Source organism: Geospiza fortis, unplaced genomic scaffold (genome assembly GCF_000277835.1).
Source record: "Geospiza fortis unplaced genomic scaffold, GeoFor_1.0 scaffold53, whole genome shotgun sequence".
Taxonomy (NCBI): Eukaryota; Metazoa; Chordata; class Aves; order Passeriformes; family Thraupidae; genus Geospiza; species Geospiza fortis.
Genome location: NW_005054305.1, coordinates 589,910 through 613,326, shown reverse-complemented (window position 1 = coordinate 613,326; position 23,417 = coordinate 589,910). Strand labels below are relative to the sequence as shown.

General features: G+C 34.8%; 1 protein-coding gene across 1 annotated transcript in view; it reads left to right on the top strand.

Moving 5' to 3' along the window:
• The window catches only part of SMCHD1 (structural maintenance of chromosomes flexible hinge domain containing 1), a 56,912-nt gene extending 33,495 nt beyond the window's left edge, over positions 1-23,417 (top strand). Inside the window, exons 30-47 of the mRNA XM_005418274.3 lie at positions 1,444-1,523; positions 2,797-2,954; positions 4,588-4,703; positions 5,147-5,208; positions 7,218-7,305; positions 7,715-7,846; positions 9,021-9,170; positions 12,431-12,557; positions 12,729-12,848; positions 14,143-14,228; positions 15,220-15,342; positions 15,552-15,742; positions 16,542-16,651; positions 17,973-18,043; positions 18,918-19,089; positions 21,027-21,185; positions 21,886-22,009; positions 22,994-23,417. Coding sequence (XP_005418331.1) covers positions 1,444-1,523; positions 2,797-2,954; positions 4,588-4,703; positions 5,147-5,208; positions 7,218-7,305; positions 7,715-7,846; positions 9,021-9,170; positions 12,431-12,557; positions 12,729-12,848; positions 14,143-14,228; positions 15,220-15,342; positions 15,552-15,742; positions 16,542-16,651; positions 17,973-18,043; positions 18,918-19,089; positions 21,027-21,185; positions 21,886-22,009; positions 22,994-23,096 — 2,172 coding nt within the window. The 3' untranslated portion in view covers positions 23,097-23,417. The remainder of the gene's footprint in view (positions 1-1,443; positions 1,524-2,796; positions 2,955-4,587; positions 4,704-5,146; positions 5,209-7,217; positions 7,306-7,714; positions 7,847-9,020; positions 9,171-12,430; positions 12,558-12,728; positions 12,849-14,142; positions 14,229-15,219; positions 15,343-15,551; positions 15,743-16,541; positions 16,652-17,972; positions 18,044-18,917; positions 19,090-21,026; positions 21,186-21,885; positions 22,010-22,993) is intronic.

The following is a 23,417-nucleotide window of genomic DNA, read 5'->3' as shown; positions in this document are numbered from 1 at the left end:
TCCTGTGAAAAGCAGAATAAATGATACTAAAACAATGAGGATGCAAATCTAGCCCAGATATAAGTGGTTACTGTCTGTTCCATAAGTGAGGTATGAGTATCAGATGGTTTTCACATTAGTCTGTACAAAGGAAGGACTTTGACAGAATACTCCATTCATTGAAAATTTATTCCTGTGTTTGAACAAAAAAGGAAAGTTAAGCTGTCAAACATTCCTACCTGTCAGTACAGAGACTGTTATATTGAATATATATATTATCAACACAGTATATATTCGTCCACCTCTGGACATAACATTTTTTCATTCAGGGTGGCTCCTGTTCCCTTTTTGTTCCTGCTTGCTGTGCATTTGCATTCCTCAGTTTTCTCAGAATAAACAACAGCCGAGAACCTTCTTTTGCTCACTTCTCCAAAGCTGTGCCACAACCTTAGCTTTTGCCCAATTTAACTATGCTATTATTACTTCTTTTAATTGGATCTTTTGAAGTAGATTTCTTGATATCCTGAACATGTTTTTCTGTCTTTTTTTGCTCTCTTGCCACAGAAGCCTGCCTCACAGTTTGGGTTTTTTTTTTTCTTTGCACCAACTACTGTCTTTATGGTGTAAGCTGAAGCTCACTCTGGGTTCTATTTATTTTATTCTTGAGAGAAGACACAGCCTTGGCAGTAGCACTGCATGATTGTGCTGCCTGGTAAAAGAGACGTTGTGGTGGCATGCTGTGTCTTCTCCGATTTTTTTACATTCTTCCAGGGAGCACCAGCAGCATGTCTTAGAGTCCACATGTTCTTTGGCTGAGTGGGATGTGTCCAGGAGAAAGTGCTCTGAAAGCCAAGGTTGAACATTGTTATAAAAGTGTTTATTACAGCATGCTCTGCCTTGGCATTTCTAATAGGTTGTATGCACAGTCTCCCAGAAGAAATGAGAAGATTTTGGGAATGGAAATTCTCAAATAAGACGTTCTCTATATTTCAGATTCCACCCTCTGAGTCTCAAAGCCTGATACTATGCAGTTGCAGCATGCGTTCCCTGTACTTCTTTATCTTACAGATCCAAAACTGAGTAAGAACTGGAGGAACACTGTAACAAGCACTAAATAGTTTGTAGAAAGCTTTTGGATCTGAAAATACACTCAGATTAACGTCTGCTATGGATTATATGATAGCATCAGTAGCAATTTAAAAAATAACATTTATAAAATATTTGAACATGTTAGTGAAGAAAAATAGCCTAGTTGAGATGAAGTGATTGCTTTTAAAATCTGGTAGAGAATTTGAACCCATTTCCTTAATATTGTCTTAATAACAGTATATCTTTCCCTAAATTACAGTACAAATTTTAGCTACAGCTCAAATTAACAGGCAGTATGGAGGCAAATAAGATAAACATTTTATCCTAAGACTATTTTTGTATAATTGAAAGGTTTTTGTGGGTTTTTTTTGACAGCTTGTTCCTTCAAACCAGCAACATAAAACAGATGACACTGGTAGGGCTAACCTGGGAGTTTTTAGTATTCACGCACCCAGGTAAGTAGTGAAAACCGGATGGATTTCATAAAGTACTACCAAGTATTAATCTAGAGCTAAGATTTACTATTCATATGCAGGTGGATGGCCAGATAGTAAGTTCTAAAAATCTAAGTGCTTAACTAAATAAAACTCAGTAGCTGCTTCTTTTGATCTACTGAGAAGCTGCTGCTGTAATTTTCTGAATCTTGTTTTATTGTGCTAGACATTGTTTTAAAGGATTGGGAAGAGTGTCCAAAGGAATTTTGAGTAGATGTATTTCATTTTTCCTATTTGCAATTCAACTGCTCAGGTCTCATTTCCAGCAGATATGTGTCCTGTGGCTCCTGCTTCTTCATCTTGTGCTTCTTCATGCTCACTTCATGTATAGCTTCCCTTATACACTTAGGTCCCATATGGCTTTTCAAATTCATAATTTTTGTATCTTCCTCATATTCACAGTTCTGCAACCCACTCCTTGTATCCCTGAGTTTTCAGAGCAAGACTGGGTTGACTTTAGCTTATTTGAAACTAGCAATAGGTGCTTGTTCTTTGCATTTAAATACGGAGGATTTGACTCATAGTACTCTTGCATTTGGAAATTTAAAACAGCATTGTTTTAAATGCTGTTGATGCTGCTCAGTGTATTTATAATGTCTGTGACTTGGTGGAAGGACGATGAATATTAGTTATCAATTTACTGCTGGAGGTTAGAAACGGGTGTGACATCATACTATTTACAGCATAATCAAAACTGGCTGGGAAGCACAGCTTCTGTGCCGTTAAATATTATATTCCCAGTTATATTTTTTTAAAAAATGGTAATTTTGGAAAAAACTTGAAATTTAAGTTTTTAATACTGTAAAGAAAATTAGTTATTTGATAGCATTGAAGACATTATATACTTCCAGTGTACTTTGCTATATGTGAATGGTACTTGGATTCACTCTTTGGAAACTTATCAAAATGGAATGCTCCTCACCATTTTGACTGCTTTCTGCTTTACTGTCTTCTCCTGCTTGAGGCTGTAGTTGCTAGTATCTTACAGGCAATGAAACGTGATCAAAATAATGAAATATTAACACAAAATTAAGAAATTAATATCTTAAGAATAACTTGTGACTGTACTTACCTAACATTGCATTCACAGTTCCTTTTTTTCTTCTCTTTACTACTACATTACTAGATATTGTTTAGCACATTTTCATGTACATTAGTCAGACTTGAAGCCAGTTGAAAATTGTCTTTTCAGAATAGATTTTACATCCATTTTAATGATTTCTGTATATTGCAGGGGAGAGCACATTTTACAGATTAAAGCCTCATACAACAAGGCCATATTAGATTGTCTTGTAATCACAATAAATGTCCTGCCTGATCCTGAGAAACCTATCTGCCTAAATGTTAAATATGACAAAAGTCCTTCTTTTCCAGCAGGAGGTACTTTTCCTGGTAAGTATATGAATTTTTGGTGGAAACCAATCACTCAAGAGATTTGAAAACCTGTGGAAAACTATTTTGGTAGTTTGCCTACTGTATTTTTTTTTCGTTTTGTTTTTCTGGTCTGTTTTCTCTGTTCTTTGTAATAGCTGTGTCTGAGATGTAACACTTGGACAGAAGAGATATGTAGGTCATCTTTGGAAAGCATTTCAAAAGACCTCTTATTTATTCCAAATTGCTCCTTTTATCCATCTATAAATGGTAAAACTACATAATCTCTTTTCTGTCTTACTAAAATATGATCTGAGCTAGTTCATGTATGTTTTCCCTCATCTCTTTCTCTGGAATAGTAGCAAAGGAAGTAGCTATGAAATTCTAGGCCAGCTGTGAGCCAAGACAAACCAAAAGTAATCAGCAGGAGGACAACAAAAAATATTCTTTTCTTCTGCTGTATTCTTTCACAAAAGAGTTTGTTGCTTGGCTGTCATAACTTGATCAGCCAACATTTTTATGGCAAGAGGTTTTTGTTTTTTAAAACACTCCATACAGTGTTATGACCTTGATTAAATTCACAAGGTATTTTAGTTTTTCCTGGAGGAATCATAAAATGACAGAGTGGTTTGGGTTGGAAGGGACCTGTAAAATTATCCACCTCCAACCTCCCTGTCAAGCAGACATTTTTCAAATGTAATGTGTAGTGTAAATCAACCAGGTTTTTAGTTAAGAAAGAGAATTAAACAGCTTCTTCAGGACAATATATATAGTATATGTGACATTAAATTATTTCATAATAAATTCTGTATTAACCACCTCATATTATTAAATAAATAAAATAACATCCTAATTATTTGATTTACTGTTGATCTCAGGTATACCCAAGGGCAGGCACTGTAATCTTGGAGGCAGTCATGCCTGAACTTTTCATGCTCATCAAATCACTGTCCTTCCCTAAAGTGCAAAATTCAGTCCTGCACGAAGAGTGCAAGTTCATTTACATGCATGAAATCCATTTGCTTTGTTCACATTTTGAACTAGAAGAAGGGTAGCTTTGTTCTAGTTTGGATTCCATTTCTTTCAGATCACTGCACTTTCTATGGGACCTACAGGAAAAGTGAAATTTATCATACTGGGATATAAAATGGCAGGTAGATTGCAAAACCAGTCAACAGAATGAAATGTCTCCCTGTAGCCTACTTCTAACAGATACAGCTGTGTGATCCTAGTCTGTAAGAAATAAAGCACTTGTGAAGGAAAGGGGGATTTGAATCTTCTGTCCTTGAAGGAAGGAATCACCTACTTAACTGCTACTGGTACTCATTCCTGAAAGCAAGAAGCAGCCTGGTGTGCTATTTTGATTAGAATGATAATTTGAGAAAGGCAGACTTGAAATTCTAGGATTTTTTTTAAAGCTGTCATAAAGTAGGTGTTTGGTTTTTCCTAAGGATTGTTACCTGGTCTAATTACAGGGATAAGGAGAGGTTTTTCATACGTGATTTGAAATTCTTAGTGGTTTTGGCTCTTTTTAAAATGCTTGTTTTTTAAGTTTTTTTTTCTCTTAAGTATGAGGGAGACACAGAAATAATGAAGTTTGAGCTGCTTAATTCTGAATAAAAATAATCTTCAAAACGTGTTTTTTGTCCTACAGATTTTATGGTTAGTGTTCTTTCTGAAGATAACACCATCATTAAAAATATTAATCCAGCACGAATTTCAATGAAAATGTGGGAAGCTCAGAGCGGCCGGGTTAGGACACCAGTTGATGTAAGTCATCAAAATGCATTTTCAAAATGGGTATGAAAATACCAGCTTGGGACAAATATAGTAGAACCTGTCTTTAATTTGACTTAGATCTGTGTCCTCTTCTAGATTTTAAGTAGCAAATATTGCAGATCAACCCTACATGTTTATCAGTGTTTGTCCTGTTACAAGTTGTCAGATTGGTCAAGCATCAGTACTACAATAATGACAAAAATGTTGCTGTTCTGCAGAAGCTAACTCACAGCAGGGGGAGTATTAGAAGTAGCCACGTTGAATTTTGCAAAGAAAAGACTGTGAGAATTAAGAACATGAAATTAGTGTCTAAAATACAGGCAGTCTCATTGATTCACTGTGGGCTATCAGTACTGCAAATCATTAAGACTTGGTAGCATATTGCAAGTTAAGGACTTTCAGTACATTGCATTAAATTTTTTGCATCTTTACAGGTTACAACGTTTAGCTGTAGTAAGGTGAAAGATGACAAGGAAGATGGCTTCTTCTACTTCAGGTATAACAGCATTTATTCTATAATTACTCACGGAACTTACTATACAGAATACATAGTTTGAAATAGAAGAGTTTTATGTTTTGATAATAACGGTCCATCACAGAATTAGTGTGATACAGAAGAGGTGAAAGATACTACCAAAATGCATTGAGATGAAGATTGAATTCTTTCCTAGATACTTTTGACATTTGCATAATCTGAGAGTAGAGAAGAAAGGAGTCTAAGATAATATATTAGAATACATTTTGAGATATGCTAGCAATGAGGGAACTAAATCATCAGCTTGTAACTTAGATGGTAACTTCCTTTAATTCTTTTCAGTATTGCTTTAACTACTGTAGAATTGCAGGCTGGACAAGGCAGATTTAACTTGTTTTTGTTACCTTCTCTAGCCGTGCATCAATCCTGAGCCACATGGTCTTGGTCCTGTTAGTAATCATTCCTTGGGCTACTTATTCAGAAATAGTGTCTTAAATGAAAGGTGGCAGAACTAGAGCTCATCATAAACTGGTACCTGACTGCCACATTCTTTCTACATCTATTTCTAGTAGACAATCTATGGGATTAGCTAAGTGGTTATGGTATTGGCTATTGATTTAAGCTTTTGCCTCCTGGGAGTGGGCTTTTCTTGACATAGGTGCCTGTAGTTCACTAGTTGTCCACAAATGTCCAGAAATAAAACTCCCAGCCTTATTGACAAATTTGAAAGGAGAGTAGACACTGCCCATTAGCAGCCCTTGTAGAAAAGTACATTTTACATGTTGCTGCCAGTGTCTGTGGCATCACTGTCTATCAAGTGACTTTATTTCAAGTTTTCCTGTTCTTGGCACACTGTCAGATGGTTTTCATCTGTTTATTGCCAGTCAGTAACACAGATGCCATTACGCAGTCTTAAACAACTTCCATAGCAATTGTGTAATTTCTTCTTTTTCTAAAGCCTGTGTCTGTCCAGCCATGAGATCCTTAGCTGATTATTTACTAATTAGTGTTTTAATGTATCATGACAAGGCAGATGCTACTGTCAGTCTTAAGCTAAATAAAATGTGGAAAAGAATTGTTACTTCTGTTTGTGAAATCTAAAAAAGGAAAAGTCATGGTCTGTTCTAGAAATATTAAAGCTTTGGATTTCATATTTTCCAAGCTAAGCGTTCCAGGGAATCTTACATATTACTACTTCCCAAACAAAATCAGAAGAAATAAATTGCTTAATGTTGACAAAACAGTTAAACTGCTGTATGTTGAATGCAAGAATCATTAATCAGTTTGAGAATGCCACGTGTCATGTTTGGAGAAATACCTGCATCTTGGCTGTTTACATCTCTTCAAAAGTTTGTAAGCACTTTTAAGTCACTGCTAGCCCTTGCTGAATACTGCAGAGGTCCTCTGGATGCCATGTCGCCTTCCTTGCTGGGTGAAATTATAGCAGCAGAACCTCAGGTGTCTGGGCTTTTCTTCACATTTTGGTGGTAGGGGTTTTTTGCCAGTGGTCTACACTTTGGAATGCTGTAAGTTAGAAGGAAAATTCTGTTTCTTTCTCACTATACTCAGCCTTGACCAGTGCTCCAAATTACACAACTTTGTACAATCTGACTAAGGAGGGAATTAGATACTCTGATTTTATGAAAATTTTATTAAATTTGGAGAGAAATGGTTGTTGTTCCAAATCTAGACATGTCTATGTTTTGTTCTGGTAGCTATATGAAAATTCTGAATAGGGAATTAAATGGTGTAGACTTGCACGTTTCTGAATAGGGCCATGACAAACTTCCTGTCATCTAGAAGAGAAACTCTTGCAGGAGACTTCCCTTATCAAGCTTCCAAAAGCCTTACTCTAATTCTCGAGGACGTTTGATGGCCTTCTTTCTGAAAGAGAAGTATTATGCCTTAGTGGGGCTTTCTGACTAGTCTGGAGGACTACTCAGAGTTTGAATTGCTTGTGTACTTACATACATACTTTTGACTATAATATTGTCTCATGTTTGCTTGGGTTTTATTTTTGGTTTTTTTAGGGATAAAATGGTTCCGGAGAGGGTGGGCACTTACATGATCCAGTTTACCTTTGCAATGGATAAGACAAATATGCTTAACAGTGAACAGGTTTGTATCTATAATTAATTGCAAGTAGCCAAGAACACGTAATACAGAATCATCTGGGTGAAGTGTTAGGATACTTTTTAGGTTCAGAATGGAAATACTTTCACTCACAAGTTTTGAAAAATATTGTATTTTTATTTTTGATAGTTACTGATTTCAAACTGTTGATTACCAAATATGTTTTCCCTAACTTCTGTAACCAAAAATTTGATGGTATAACAGAGGTGCATAATTTGCAACCTAGCAGAACTGCTTTATGGTTGTGCTCATTTATTTCAGTTCTGTCCACAAATTTCACATACATTTGTTTTAGTGGTTTTTGAGCAATCCAGGTGTGCAGGTGTTTTGTAGTTAATTGTATCAGTCTTTATTTTATTTTGTTTTGTTTCATTTTTCCTTCTTTTTCTGCTAGATTATAATTGAAGTTGTACCTAATGACCCTGTACGCTTGTTACCTGATTCTTTACCAGCTACTCCAGCAGTTTCCAATGTTCGAGCTCTTACCAGCCGTACACTGGTCAAGGATTTATACCTCCATTTAATGGTAACTATACTTCCATACAAAATCCTAATTAAGGAAATGTAGAAGACTGCTGAAACGATGTTGACTTTTGCTGTAAGGCATTGCTACTGTTTCTTTGCAGGTTCACGTCATTAAAAAAGATGTTAATCAGTGATTTTTCAGCATATGACAGATCCATCTTCTTAGATTTACATATGGATGACCAAAACTGAAATGTTTGGTCCTTGCTGTCAGGCATCTCAGTTGAAATCCACGTCTTGTTGCCACACAAAAAAAGTGTTTCAAGAATAGATTCTAGTGGGAAAACACTTACGTGTACAGCAGATGTTTCTCTCCATGATTTTTATTCCCAGATAGGAATAAAATAGTTTCTCTTAGAAATCTTGTATTACCAAAAATAATGTTTCTTGAACTTTGAGTGTTCACAGGGATAAAATGAAATCACTTACCAGCTACCACAATAGCAAAGCAGACTCAGCTTGTGGAAAAGTAATTTAATTTAATTTCCAGTTAAAAAAGATTTGTGTAATAAGAAACAAAGACCAAAAATCTAAAGCAACACCTACTGCCCCACCCTTCCTAGGCTCAGCTTTGTTCCAGATTCCTGTGCCCTCCCCCAAGCAGTGCAGGGGGATGGAGAATGGGGGCCACAGTCAACCTGTAACAGCTCCTCAGCTCTTTCCTGCCCTTGCTTTTTCTTCAGTTTCCCTGTTCTAGTGTGGGTCCCATTGTGGGCCACGGTCCTTCATGAACTGCTCCACTGTGAGCCCTTGCTACAGGCTGCAGTCCAGGAATTACCAGCCTGGTTTAGCATGGGGTCCTCCATGGGCTTCCATGCAGGTCTCTGCTCCACCGCGGTCCTTCATTGGCTACAGGGAAGTACCTGCTCCAGTGTAATTTCCCTGTGAGCTGCAGGGGAATTTCTGCTCCTCCTGCTGTTCCTTCTCTCACCCTCTGCTGTTTTCTCTTTTTTTTTTTTTTTCCCATTCCCACCTGCCTGTGCATTTCTGCCCATTCTTAAATATAAAGAAACACCATTTTGGCTCAGTGCTCAGTTGGAGCACTGGCCATGTCCAGCCTCTCCTCACAGAGGCTGCCTCTGCAGAGACTGCTAGCGCCTTGCCATATAAAACCAGGGCAGTGCAGAAATGGATTATTTAGTTCAGTCCCAAACTAATTTCTTTTTTACTCACAGGATGAATACAACAACCACACTGGACTTGATCTTGTTGGCAGAATAATAGTGAAAATTAAAAGCCCCAGTGAAGAAGATATTGAGATCCCGCAGTTTCAGGGGAAAGTCAATACAGTAGAGTTTCCATTGGAGAGTGGATCAGCTGAAATTGTAAGTGACTGAAATACACAGCTCCATGAGCACTATGTCTAATGAGGCTTATTTTCCCGCAGTTTTAAAGTTCTCTTACACCTCATTGTGTTCTGTGGAGATTTAGTTTATATTGTAGCTTTCCCTTAGAAATAATTAGATAAATTACTTCTTCTGTGTTTGGCTGCTGATTTTCAGAAAACCTGAAGGAATTACATTCTTTAAAAAGTTTATCCTTTCCAAGTGAGGGAAGTGTACAGGTACTTTCAGTTAGGGACCGGGACATTCAGGAAAATCCAGGAAAAATATTTTCTTCATTTGAATTTCACATGTGAGTAACACTTAACCAGTTTGTAGTTAAACCATTAATATTACCAGTATTTTACATTTTTATTTATAATGCTCTCAGGCTGTTATGTCTTAAGATCATTTAGACTGACTTCTTCATATATTTCTAATTAAATTTTCCTAGGCTCTCTTTACTTTTTGTCTAAGTAGTAGGCATATATATACTTCGTATATATAGAAAGGCATCCTACCCTCATTTGAAGAAGATAAAACTACCTTTTTTCTTTATGCTTTGTTTCACTCATTAATGCATCTGGCTGTTAGAAATGCTTTCCTTATTTTGGTTTGAATCTCTGACATCATGTATACTCTGAAATTACTGCATATTGTAATCACATCACTGCAGGGACTTTTTCTTCGACAAATACAGATTGAATTTTTAAAACCTGTAAGTTCCATCTTTCACAGTTGCTATAAAATATGATACAAAGGCACAGTGTAAAATGTGCACCTGCACAAAACCAGGAACTGTTCAAAACACACCAAAGAAAATCCAGCTGAATGTGGAATTTCTGAATGGAATGGTCACAATCTCTGTCTACAATCTCAAGCCTACACAGAACTTCAGTCAGTAGTATTCCTGTGGTGAAACAGTTGTATATTGATTTTTGTTTTCAACTTGAAATATCATATAAGAATGGCAGAGCAAAATTATACCCCTACTTCATTTGTCACATATTGTCACATATTTTAAAAGTCTGACTTCTATAGAGGTCTTCAGACAGTTAGAAGATGTACCAAAGGAGGATCCATTTTTTTAAGTACATTTTCTCAGCCACCTTTTCTAACTCACTCTTTGGAAGCAGCTTTATGACAGACCAACATCAGTGTGGGCCAAATGGAGACAGACACTGCATAGCAATCCAAACGAATTCTCCAAATACATCTTGGAAATCACCACCATAAGACTGCAGTAGAATCCTAAAATCTGCAGGTCCTACATAAAAGTTTCTTTATAATATATATTTTATTCAGTACATTGCTTTTATGGAGCTACATGTGTGAAACTGAATGACACAGCCTAAGTTATTCTCTGTCAAGAACAGAAACATCTAGTTAACGTGGCCAAATGTTATTAATGTGCCAGATTCTGTACCATGTTTCAGGAGTAATTAACTGGTTTGTGAACACATTTTCCTCCAGGCAGATGGGGTTAAGAAAACCTAAAGGTTTTAGCTTTAGGTAAAGGATCAGCTAAAACCACTGGTCTAACAAAACACTCTGCAATTCTTGTACTTACACCTGTGGTAACAAAGTGTAAATTGAACACCTTTATATGGGTAACAATAGCCCCATATACAACCTGTGACAGTTCAGATAAAATTACTCGATCATTTCAAAGACTCCTTGCTAATGCAGAAATAAAATTTTTTTGGTTTGTCTCCGTGTAGTAACCTCCTGTTGCATAATTGTGACCTAAATTCTCCAGTTCCCCATCAGTGAAAAACTAGATAATGTAATGGAGGGGAGAGTGTGATGAGTTTCATGGTGTTTAGGGGGTTGGTGGTTTGTTTGGCTGATTTTGCCCTTTACCGCCCCTCTTTTTTTTCTTTTCTTGTAAGCAGATGGGGTGGTTTTTTTCTACTTAGGTGTTCCTGGTTTGGTGGGAGGTGGGGGGTTTTGCATGCTTCTTCCTTTTTATTACGATGATCTAAAGATGTCCTGCTGCTTTTGACAGTAACTTGTGTTCCCCAGGCATCCATGGGGACTAATTGCATTTCAGTGAACCCAGTATCTTTTCCCCTCTTCAGGCAGTTTTCAGGCATCTGGTTTATACTGAGTTCACTGACTTCAGACTACTCACAAAACCCATGTGGAAAGGATTTGTTGGTTGTGATGCACTGTCCTTTTCATATGACTTGTAATAGGGAGGGGAAGGGACATACTTGTGTTCTTCAAGTATTTTGAAATTGTTCCATCTTGTTTGTAAAGACAGTTGTGTGCACTTAGCACAAATAATGAAAGTGATAATCTGACATGTTTACCCTTAGTCACAAGTTCAGGAACTTGTTTAATGAAGAAGAATGTTAAGATTTTTGTTGGCATATATTTTCTAAGGAAAAAATATTTCCACTACAGACTTCTCGTGATAAACTATGTAGCTACAATATTTTTGAAAGCTATGAAGACTATCTTTGAAGGTTATATATCTATCTCTTCTTTTAGGCTGCAACCACTTCTCTCTTGATTTGGCCAGTTGAGGGGCAATTTCTACATGTTAAAGGTGGAAACAGTATGAGTTTTATTATAAGAATTATTCATTTTATGCATGATACCTTTCCCAAAGTAGCAGCGCATTTAGATAGTACCTTTACTAATTTTATTTCTGTGTACCTTTATGGTTTTATAATATTTCTTATGCTTATAAAGAAAGGCAAAGGATTTAGTATGTCTTTTCAATAAGGAATTGATAAGAAGTTAAATGTTTATGATAGTGTTTGGATGTATATTGTTCATTCATTTGGGATTTGCTGTCTACTTCCATGGTAACAGCAGTAACTTTAGCTAAGCACTGGGAATAGTTTGTTCTTCCTTCTCCGTGTTTATGCTTTGGGTCTTTCTTTTTAATGATCTGTTTGCATCTCACATACTGAATGATGTACACCTGAGGATATCTTGCTTATGAGACAGTGCAGAGGATATTATTTCTGAGCGTGTGTCTCTGAAATAAAATACATAGCCAAAAATACTAAGACTTTTTCAACAGGTAAAATGACAATCTTAATTCCTAAATAATAAAATAGCTATATCTTTGTATTTTACTTTTGTTTAATTGTTATAAAAGGCTGTCAACTGTATAGATATCATGTGTTATGTAACTTACAAGATTCACATTTACACTTATGTAACTTATGAGATTTACATCTGAAGAATGTTTGTTTTGTGTGTAAGCTCAAGCGTAGGCATAAACTTATGTTTGTTTATTTTCACAGAATTTAGTGCTGGCTGAAGACAGTCCTGGAAGAGATAGCACTGAATATATTCTTGTCTTTGAGCCACATCTGCCAGCTTTGAAAAAACCTTTGGAACCATATTGTCTCTCATTTATGTTTTACAATGGTATGTTTCAAGTGCTCTAAAATACTTGCTTTTCCTTAGAATCAGCTATTTTTAGATCCATAATATGTTTTCAGAACTATATAATAGCTTAATAGATTTTTTGCTAATGCTTAAACCAATTAAGCATGTTGCTGTGTTTTCTTTTAAAAGTGTATATGTGTATTTCTGTAGATTCCAAGAAGCAGCAGCTGATGGCAACACTGACCAGGGAGAAAGACCAATTATCTAAGTCCATAGATCTTTACAGAAAGATGTTTGATACTACAAATCAGCTCGTAGCTGAAATGAAATGTAAGTTCAATCAAATATGTAAATAATTTTTCTGTGAATTAAACTGCTTTCCTATAATCATTTTGAGAATATAGAGAAGGGGAGAAAAATCAATATTGAAATCATGAGAGATAGTAATTAGAGGGTAGCAGACGGGGTGTATGTCTTGCAGGGAAGCATCTAATTATTTAGCAGCTAACTATTTAGCATTAGGATGTTCCTACCTATAAAGGTCTTGATTTTACATAGAATGTCATATGTCAGGATTATCAAAAGTAGAAAAGGAACATTGAAGTTGGTGTTCTTTTTATCCGTGACTGCCTTTCACTCCCGTCTTTGCATGCTCATACATCTGGAAATTCAACAGTTGCCTAAAAACAATTTGAGGAGAGCGAACTATAGATAATCCTTTTTAAAAAATGTAGTCTTATGTTTTCAAAATGTTATTTTTCCACCTCACATTTGACCCTGTGTACATTATTCAGAAGTGTTGTGTCATTGTTTATGTTCTTCAGCAAATCTAATTCTTTATGAATGAAGGAAATGTTTTCTTTGCCTTTTTTTTTGGTTGAATCATGCTGTCTGTTGATTGCAAGGTTTGTTTTAATAATTGCATTTTGAATTTTTATTTCAAATAATCGCCAAATGTAAATAAAGTGGATTGGCATAGAAGATGCTGCTTTTTGTTTTAATTTTAATACTACATATTTCCATTATGAATAGAAAATCCTGAATTGCAGTGAAAGGCATAAAATCTTTGTTTCATACATGCACATCTGTAGAGAGTAAGTTAGAATACAGCATTACACTTTATGTTTAAGTAATAAGATAATTTCAAATATAAACATGTTGTGAATAGAGGGTAGAAAGCAACTCACCTGTTTACGCGTTTGTTTTTGGAATTAGTTCAGATATGAGAGCTGAGGAAATAGTGTCCAGAAAGTGGTGTCCCATATAACACTCAAAAGAAGGTAGTGCCAGCCACCACTCTTCTCTCCTGTCTTGCCATTTCACCTGTTGGAGAACCATTTATGATGACAATTGAGGATGAAAACTAAAACCAGCTAACGTTCTCAGACTGATATAAGGTCTAGGTCTTTTTGCTCTTGAAGCTGAAGGTGTGACATCTGGTGAAATTGTTTAGAAACTGGACAAAATCGCAAGATCTTTGTGGAAAAATTCTTACATTCTGTGCTGAAACTAAGAAGTAGATAGGGTCAGTTGCATCTGGCATAATTCTGAAAAGTTGTAAGAAATTCCCTAAGTGTTCCATTGCTTCCTATCACTTCCTCATTTTCTTTTGATTTTGTTTCAGGTCAGGTTAAAGAAGCTGAAACGCGAGAAGCTCTCCTGAAGAATGAACTGAAAAAGCACCAAATTGAATTACCACAGACAAACACAGTATGACTTGATTCTTACTAAACTCCATTAATATACCTAAAATTGATATCTATAATATATCAATACTAATATTGCTGAATCACACCTGTTACCAAAACAGTGAAAATTTAAACTGTAGAAAAATTTGTGAATCAATGTCAAACTTAAGATTTTTTTTTGTGTTGTTCTGTTTAAAATACTGTTAAAAACTAACAAAACCCATGTCTTTTATGTTCTAGTCTTGTGTTTCTGCTGGTCATGTTTCTGCTAAGGTTACCAGTGTTACTGGTACTGCTAGATGTTACAGTAGGTTGGTCAATATATATTGGATGTATTCTGGCATAAGTAAGCCAAAGGAAAGCACTTTTTTTTAGAGAATCAGAGAATTACATATGTTACTGCCAAAGTTCATGTAAAAATAAGTTTGAAAATATTCAGGGAAATGTATCTCATTACTAATTTCTCTTAAAGATACAATTATGTTTTAAGAAAATTTTAAAAAGTTTTCAAACTACTGACATTTGGGGGAAGACAACACCTATGTAAACAATTATCTTTAGATCAAATAAGACCAAGTTATAGTCATTAATCACAAATCAGTAGAATTAAGTTGCAGTCACAGTACTGAAGTTCCCCCTGCTGGCTAAATTTTTCAAGCCTGGACATAGTCACCTTCTGAAATGGTTTTTGTGCATTCATGATTGTCTCTTCCTGCTGTTTTAAACTTTCCTCACTTTTGTCTCTAATCAAGAACTGATAGTTCCTTGTGAAATGCTCCTTGAAGTCCTTAAAAATTAAAAAAAGGGGAAAAAAAGTAATTAGATAGTTTGGTCACAATTGCAGTGATTTTTCCCTTTGCTCTTCTCTGAGATTGTGCATGGTGGTCCCTTATACATTAAAAGTCTGTTTCAGGTTATTACTTTCAGGTTGGAAAGTTAACTGATGACAGATAACTACTTCTGCTGCTCAGTCCAATGGTACATGCTTGCTGATTTTAAATTTTCATTCTCAGCTTCAGTATGTGGATTCTCTTCTGAAAAAAAAGATGTTGGAACAAGAAGGAGTAATGAAGCAGCCAAGGAGAACTTGTACCCTCCCAAACTATCCAAAAGGCAACCAGGATATTCTAGGCAAGGTGAGTTTTCTTGCAGGGAGCCTTCTAATGAGTTTTGTTGGTTCCACAGAGTGGTAGTGATGAAAAATTATCTGATGACCAGCTCCCCTAACAGAGCCATCAACAGGGGAATTAAATGTCTGTCTGAAGTTGCAGGATTATTGTGATTACTATGAAAAGGGGACATAGTCTTGGTTTCTGTTTTGACTGTTGTAACTTCTGTGGTACAGATTGCACATTTAGCTCAAATTGAGGATAATGAAGCAGCAAAAGTCATCTCTTGGCACCTGGCAAGTGACATGGACTGTGTAGTCACACTGACCACGGAAGCTGCTCGTTCTATCTTCGATGAAACTCAAGGTCGACAACAAGTGTTACCCCTTGATTCCATTTACAAGAAGACACTTCCAGATTGGAGCAGGTAGAGAAAAAACAATGAAAGTTCTGCATTTGTATTACATACTTCTTCAACTCTTTTTTCTTGTCTAAGTTGATTGTTAAACTTCAGTTAAAGATTTGAAGTATAAAATTTCTGGGCTTATTATTATAGCAACAGTAATGTCACTTGAAATGTTAGCTGAAATCTCAGCTTTATGTCTTTAACTACTGTGTGATGTTCTTTATATGATAAGGTATATATTATTATTCTTTATATAATAATATCTATATTATATAATTATATATAATAATTTAATTCTATTAAATAAGATAATCTTTTCTTCATGTCTACTTGTTTTCTAGAGCAGGAATTTATTTTAAATAATTATAGTGCTTCTAATCAGATTATAACTTTCAAAAATCATCTGTAGTAATAGAAATTCATTTTACTATATCAGTTGCCTGAAAAATAAAGTACAGTATTTCTGCTCCTGAAAATCATTTGCTTATGAAGGTGACTGCTAATATAATAAGAATGCCCTTTAGAAAAGATCTGATGTATAAATGCATTTATAATGTTCAAATTCTCAGTTTTCATAATACAGTGCATTAAAACTTGTCCATAAATTAGTCGTATGAATTTGTAGGAAATAATGTCTCATAACAAATCAGTGTTTCACTAAAACATCTTTAATATAACTGGCATTTCAGATAATGGTGGAGTCATTTATCTAATGTGGAAGTGTTAAGATGTATTCAATTCAGTTGGAGATTCCTGACTAGAGTAAAGATAAATTGCTTTCTTCTTTTCTTCTCCTTCTCTGTCCTCTTTCTTTAACCAGACCTTTACCTCACTCGAGAAATGGAAGAACCTTCTTCAGACCTATTGGAAATCCTGTATTTGCCAGAGATCTGTTAACATTTCCAGATAACATAGAGCATTGTCAAACAGGTAAATGATAAGAAAGAAATAATCAATAACTTCTTTCTTTTAAAGAATGAAATACAGAAACATGACAAATGATAATCCCTTCAATAATCTTCACTGATATGTTTGCAAATACCAGAGTACATTCCTCCTGAGTTCTAATGGTAAAAATAGGAGGGCATTAGCATTAATTATTTTTAAACAAAAGTGAAACTTTCAACCATGACCACTTTCTTCTGTTTGTTTTCTTAGTTTCATTTTGTCTACTTAGATGTATGGCGGGTTTTTTCTTTTTTAAATTCCTGCAGCATTATCTTATTCTCATGCTCTTTAGAGCAGGAACTATCACAAGATTAATTTTATAATCTCATATTGCAGAAGTTACTCCTTTTGTTAGGCTTTGTTTCTAGTTTGGTTCTTCTCAGATATGTGAAATGCATAGATTTAAGTACATGCAGACTGAACTGTACATGACTGTGTATGTTATGCTTAAACAGCTTAATAGTTGTGAGAAATCTTTCAATTTTTACGTAGATTTTAGTTTAGGAAACTATTGTCCTCTTGCTCTTCCTAACAATGTAGCAATCCCTACCTTTTCCTACACTTTTTTAATGAAGTAGATCTGCTCCTTTATATGGAGAGTTGGCATCTGTAGTTATTTCAGTAAGTTTTGCATTTTATTTCATGGCTTTCCACTATTGAAGTATTCCTCTCTACTGTTAATAAAGACCAATTTTTAACCCTGTGCATTTTCAGAAAGTTAAATATTGACAGACTTTTAACTATAATTTCTTCTTCATGCCCATTGGGGAATTGAAAAACCACATTGCATGACATATCTTGTGCATGACTACGTTGTTAGATTTTGTATGGAACAGACTTTCATTAGCAGAAGAGTCTTAAGCTCAGTTGGATAATTTGCATGTGAATGTTTTTTTCTTTGATAAAGCATTGAATATGAAGAAAAATATTAAGAAACTGAGAGCAAAATTCAACATTCCAGGAAGATTTTTAAAAGATATCATTTATATAATTCCATGAAACTTATTGTGTGTATCTTGATCAATGTAAAGTATCAAGAGAGTATTTTATTGAAAAATACACTAAATTATGCCAAAGGGCGCTTAAATGTACTATTTTTTTCTCTTATGAATTCACTGATGAAAGCAGAAGATTGCATATCTATCTCAACCTCAAAAGAATTTTGTTGAAACAAAAATTATTTACATGCTGTTTCCCTTGCACTTATCTTAGATGTAATAATGATGCCTCAGAATTGACCTTTCAAAACTTAAGTTATTTTGCTCCAGAGAAATTTCATAGTTCAAAAATTTATATTTTTCAGTGTTTGGTATGCTCTTGGGTGATACTATCATTATAGATAACTTGGATGCTGCCAACCACTACAGAAAAGAGGTTTGTTTCAATTTTTCTTTACTTTTTATGATACAGATATATTGCAGAGCTACATGTTTAATACATTAAAAACTTAGCGTAATTTCCTAGTTTAATGCTGTGTTATCTGTAAGTGTACTTACTGTCTGTGGGTCTCAAAGCACTTAACAGTGAAGGAAATCTCTGTTACTGGCATTGACAAAATTACCTCCATTCAACAAATTCCATTATGTGAATGTTGCTATGGCACATGGGACCATGTTTCTAAAGATAAGCATCTTCAGTTCTGCTGTGTTAGTGTTAAACACAGGTTCTTCTGTACTTTCCTAGTCACTCTGTGTCATAAAACACAGGAGTCTAAAGCACATGGTGAAATTACAGGTCCACTTGAATAAAAACTTGATGTGAAACTTACTAGATGTCTTTGAGACCCATTTTATTTAGGTTTAATGGTACATGTTTTAGCAGGCAAGAGTCTTTGAGGAAGTCCTGATACTGAGCACTTTTACTTTCAGCTTAAAAGTTTGCTGGAATCAAAATAATGATTGAGCATAAGAATGTAGAACTGTACTGATTGCCACTGCTTCCTAATACATGTTGATAATCAGCTTTTCCCAGTTATAGATCTGTATTCTGCCTTGAGAGTTCTGGTAAAATGTGAGAACACAAACCCAGAAAAACTGGTCTTCATAATTATTGACAATAATGCTTAATTTTAATATATGCATTCTATTGCTTGAAAGCAAAGTCATGACGTGATTTCATAAAATATGTTTTTCAATAGGGAACAAAGTTGCATTGCAATTGAAAAATACAAAGGTTCACAACAGCATTGCTGAATACTTAGATTTTCTGCGGAGTTACTAATTCATTCCTGATTTTTATACCTGTGCAGGTTGTAAAAATTACACACTGCCCTACCTTGCTGACTAGGGAAGGAGACAGGATTCGCAGCAATGGAAAATTTGGAGGCCTGCAGAATAAAGCTCCTCCAATGGACAAACTCAGAGGAATGGTATTTGGAGCACCAATGCCAAAACTTTATTCTACGATCTCTGCACAAATAGGTGGGTTAATGAAGTCACAAACATACAAAACTTACAAAATTACATTGCTTGTCCTATGTTTTTTTATTCTCTGATGTAATACAGAGAGGAAAACTTCAATTTAGCATACAGTTATTTTAAGAAGTAGGAGCTGTACAGTGTTCTGTTTATAAATTTGCCTTTTCTTAAAAGCTTATAGCTGTTACATTTCCTGGAATAAAAAATAATAATAATGAGACAATCTCCTTTATTCTTAGTCTTATTAAAGGAGTATAAGCAGTAATAATCATTCAAATAGTCAGCATGAGAAGCTTGAGCTGATTGAATTCTGGTATCACTGAGAAAAAAGTTTTAGGTCTTTCTACTCTGGAAACACCATAATAAATTTAGAATTTCTTACGTGCAAGTGAAACAGTGGTAGAAAAATTCATATTCTCAAGAGAGAATATCTCATAAGCTACACTATTTCCTGTGGTATCACTTATTTTTCTTTATGTGCTTGGATTCTTCATTTCAGAATAAAGGTTAGAAATTAAGTTAGAAGATGCAGTTTCTGACACGTGACAACTGACCTGACTGATGAGTAAAACATTGAAAAGTCTTACTTACAAACAAGATTGTTCTTAAATACTTAATTTTGAAAAGAAAGGACATGAAGTTTATCCATGACAGTGCAATGGAGGGGTGTGGGGAGAGAACACACATACCTATTAAAGTAGCCATATATATGAAAAACTACTTAGCACTGACCAATTGAGTAGGGGGGAAAAATAAGGACTAAAAAGATCTTTTCTCAGCATTTTAGTAAAAATATATTATGCCTAGGGAAAACACAGTAAGCATGTCAATCACAGACTAAAATACACAGGGTTTAGCACACTTTGTCTATCAGCATGTTTTCAATTGTTGAACTCAGTTATTACCCAATACAAATTAAATTGAAATTTTCTATAGTTTAGTACGGGAGCAATCGTGGTAGAAGAAAAGGGCATGTTTTAATTTCACTTAGATAGATACTAGACATTTAAAGGAAAATCATAGTAAAATTCCATTTAAAGGACAGCATCTCATTACACAGGGCTTGTTTTGAACTTAATTTTACACTTAGCATTAGTTCTGACATGCTATTTTTGAATGTTTGTAGGATAAAAGTTGCCAGTGTAATAACAGATTAGGCAAGGTACTTGTAAAATAAGCTGTACTAAGAGTCTGCAGACTTCTGTCAGTCTGCAGCAGCTCTCTGTGTGAGAGCTTTCACCCCATGGCAAATTTAAGGTCATTTAATGTTCAGTTAAGCTTTGTGCAAGATACCTCATACTCGCCTGAAAGTAAAATGAATGAGTCCAGGCTAATATGCTTGAACCCTTCCTTTATTACTTGACGTATTTATTCAGTGCCTGGATGTGGAAAAATTTTTTGTCTGTTTAAAGAGGAAAAAGGATTGTCAACAAAATACACCTTTGTTTATCTGAGTCTGCTTGATTAGATTTCCATAGTGGGACAGAGCGAAACTCAGTAAATGTTCACTTGGTCCACAAGGTGGAATACAATTCAAGTCAATAATACAAGCTTCTGCTTTGTAGCACTGAAAACACAACATGCTACAGGCACTTAATGTCATCAGAGGTAGAGAATTTCACTTGGAGCACACAGGCAACAAAAAGTGTACAGTGATACCAGTTTCCCACATCATTTTCAGAGCTTGCAGGTACTTCACTGTCATCTAAGATGTGGACTCAAAAAGAAAAGAGGAGTCAAAATATTGGATATTATTTTTTTTCTTTTACAGTAATTTTTAAGAACAGTCACTATAAGTTTGGATGTTTTTTTAAGTAGTGTTTTTGAAAGGTGTGTTTTCTTGTGGATTTATACATTGCCTAGCTTGTATTGGTAGCATTCTAAATCAAAATGGTCATTTACTTATTGTTCTGTGGCTTATTGTTTTATTTCTCAATTAGATCTTCTTCAGCAATACCGTGCAGCAGTGATTAAATTTGATAATGTGAATAAGGACCTGGATTTACATTTGCAGTCACTGAACACTCCAGAAATGCAAAAGAAAAAACAGGAACTTGCTGAACAAGAGAAAAGCCTCAAGCTAGTAAAACAAAAATTGGGTAGGTTATTGTACTATAACTTCAGTGTGCTATAGGAAGAGAACAGTTAACTGCAACCCAGATGTATTTCGCTCTTACAAATTAAGAAGTTCAAACTATGAATGAAAATTGTTAACATTAATTAGTAGCTTAGAGATGTCACATTTTAAGGAAAGAATAGAAAAACTGTATGTGGTAGTATGATGCTGTTGATATTGCCTAGGGCAGTACTGCCCTGTATTGTGTTCAGATAATAAGAATGTGGTCAGTCTGTATCTTCTGAACATGAAACTATGATCTCACTAATAAGAGATTATATAACTATTACTGTGGCTGCCCCCGTGCTACAGAACATTGGCATGCTTTTTGAAATGACTGTGTAGTAAAGAGCTGAATTGCTTTTGCTAAGGAAACACAATCAAAACATTGTGCTATAAAAAGAAACACCCTGAAGTCTGCAAGGATTGTCTATCTGAGTCACAAATTTTTTTTATGCCAATATCAAATAATATTTTAAAAATCAACATTTACTCTCCGACAGTTATAAATAAATCATTTTAACTGTCATCTTTGAACTCTATTTTAGATATAAGGTAACCATAAAATTCATGACATTTCTAAAGTCTTATTTCAAAGGTTAAACTCTATCGTTATAGGAACCATTTATAACCAGCAGGTTTAATTTTTCTGTTACTGGTTCTTACTTGCAACTTTTTCATAGGTATGACTCCTGCTTTATCAGATAAAGGTGCTGAATCGTTACTTCAACCTATAATGTTAGATATATCTGACACCCCCACTCCTCCCAAAAGAATGAGAAAAGATACAATGAAAAAATTGTACAGGTAAGTATTTTCTGAGTCTAGTCATTATTTTCCCATAATCTGAATTCAAAACTGAAACTAGTTTATTCTGCATGTTTTTTAATTCATATTTGTATCTAATAAGCAACAATTAATAGAGTTAGCATAAAGCTGATTTTCAATATAATTTTTAATTTCTTCTAAAAGTTTCTGCCTCATTTAAAAGTTATATCTCATATAGAGATTTGCTTACTAATTCTAAATCTGTTTCTCTTTATGAACTGGTGATTATCGTTGTGCATCATATTCCCCATACTTTCTGGTATATTCCACACTGTTAGACCCAAACCTATTTGAGATGGCTTGGTCTGTAAACTCTTTTTAAGGTCTGCTGTCAAATACTGGATAGATGAACACAGAAATAATTATGTAATAGAATCATTCTTACATTTTTTTTTCTAACTCTCTGAGGTGAACTGGTGGTAAAGTGTTTTACCCATGTATCTGTTCTCATTCCCTCTGTGCTGATGAGCATTTGAACACACACACACACACACACACACACACACACACACAAATTTGGGAAATTGGTATATCTGTATCTTTAAAGTGGCATGAAACTGTCTTTGCCATTTCTCATGTCTCTCCTCATGACTACATCATTGTCTTTGCTGAACTATGGTTATTTTTCTGAGATTATTTAAATCTTGCCCAGTAGTGTTCTGTAAATCTCAGAACAAGTGTTCACTATATTGGTATGTCTCCTTATTTTTTATACTTGTTACTATTTTAATTTTTATCTACATATAGAACTAAAGTGGTTATGTAGTTAAACTGATATTAGCCTGTTGCTATTCTTCATTTTAAAGAAATAAATACAGTAATATAAAGCTGTGTACAAATATGGGGTTTATATTGTTTATACTTGTGGGAGCTCTGTGCTATATCTATATTATATATAGATATATATATATCTATAAAAAAGAAAAACTTTGTTTATAAGCCACTGTGCTATATTTTGTTTAGCTCAGAAGAATGGATCTCCTCTCCTGCAAAGCAGCAGCAACAGCAAGTGCTGCAAATGGCCCCTTCAGAACTTAATGGAACTCCACGGAAAAGAAAGGCATAGACTGATGAGACTGCTGGGAAAAGCTGTGTATGGAAAATATTAATTCATTCAGTTAAAGGAAATACTTATGCGGTATTACCATTACTCTGAAGATTTTTATACTGATAGAAGATACAAATGTATTTCAGTTAGTAGGAACAAAAGTGTAAGTATTTAACATTGATAGCCCAAGTTTTGTATAGTTAATTTTCATTTCTAAAAGCTTTCAGGCTTTTTATGTTCATGTGTGAAAAAGAAAGGTTTTAAATATATTCTTTTTTATTTATGAAAATAAAGATCTTTGCAATAAAACTGCTTCAGTACAAAGCACTGACAATACAA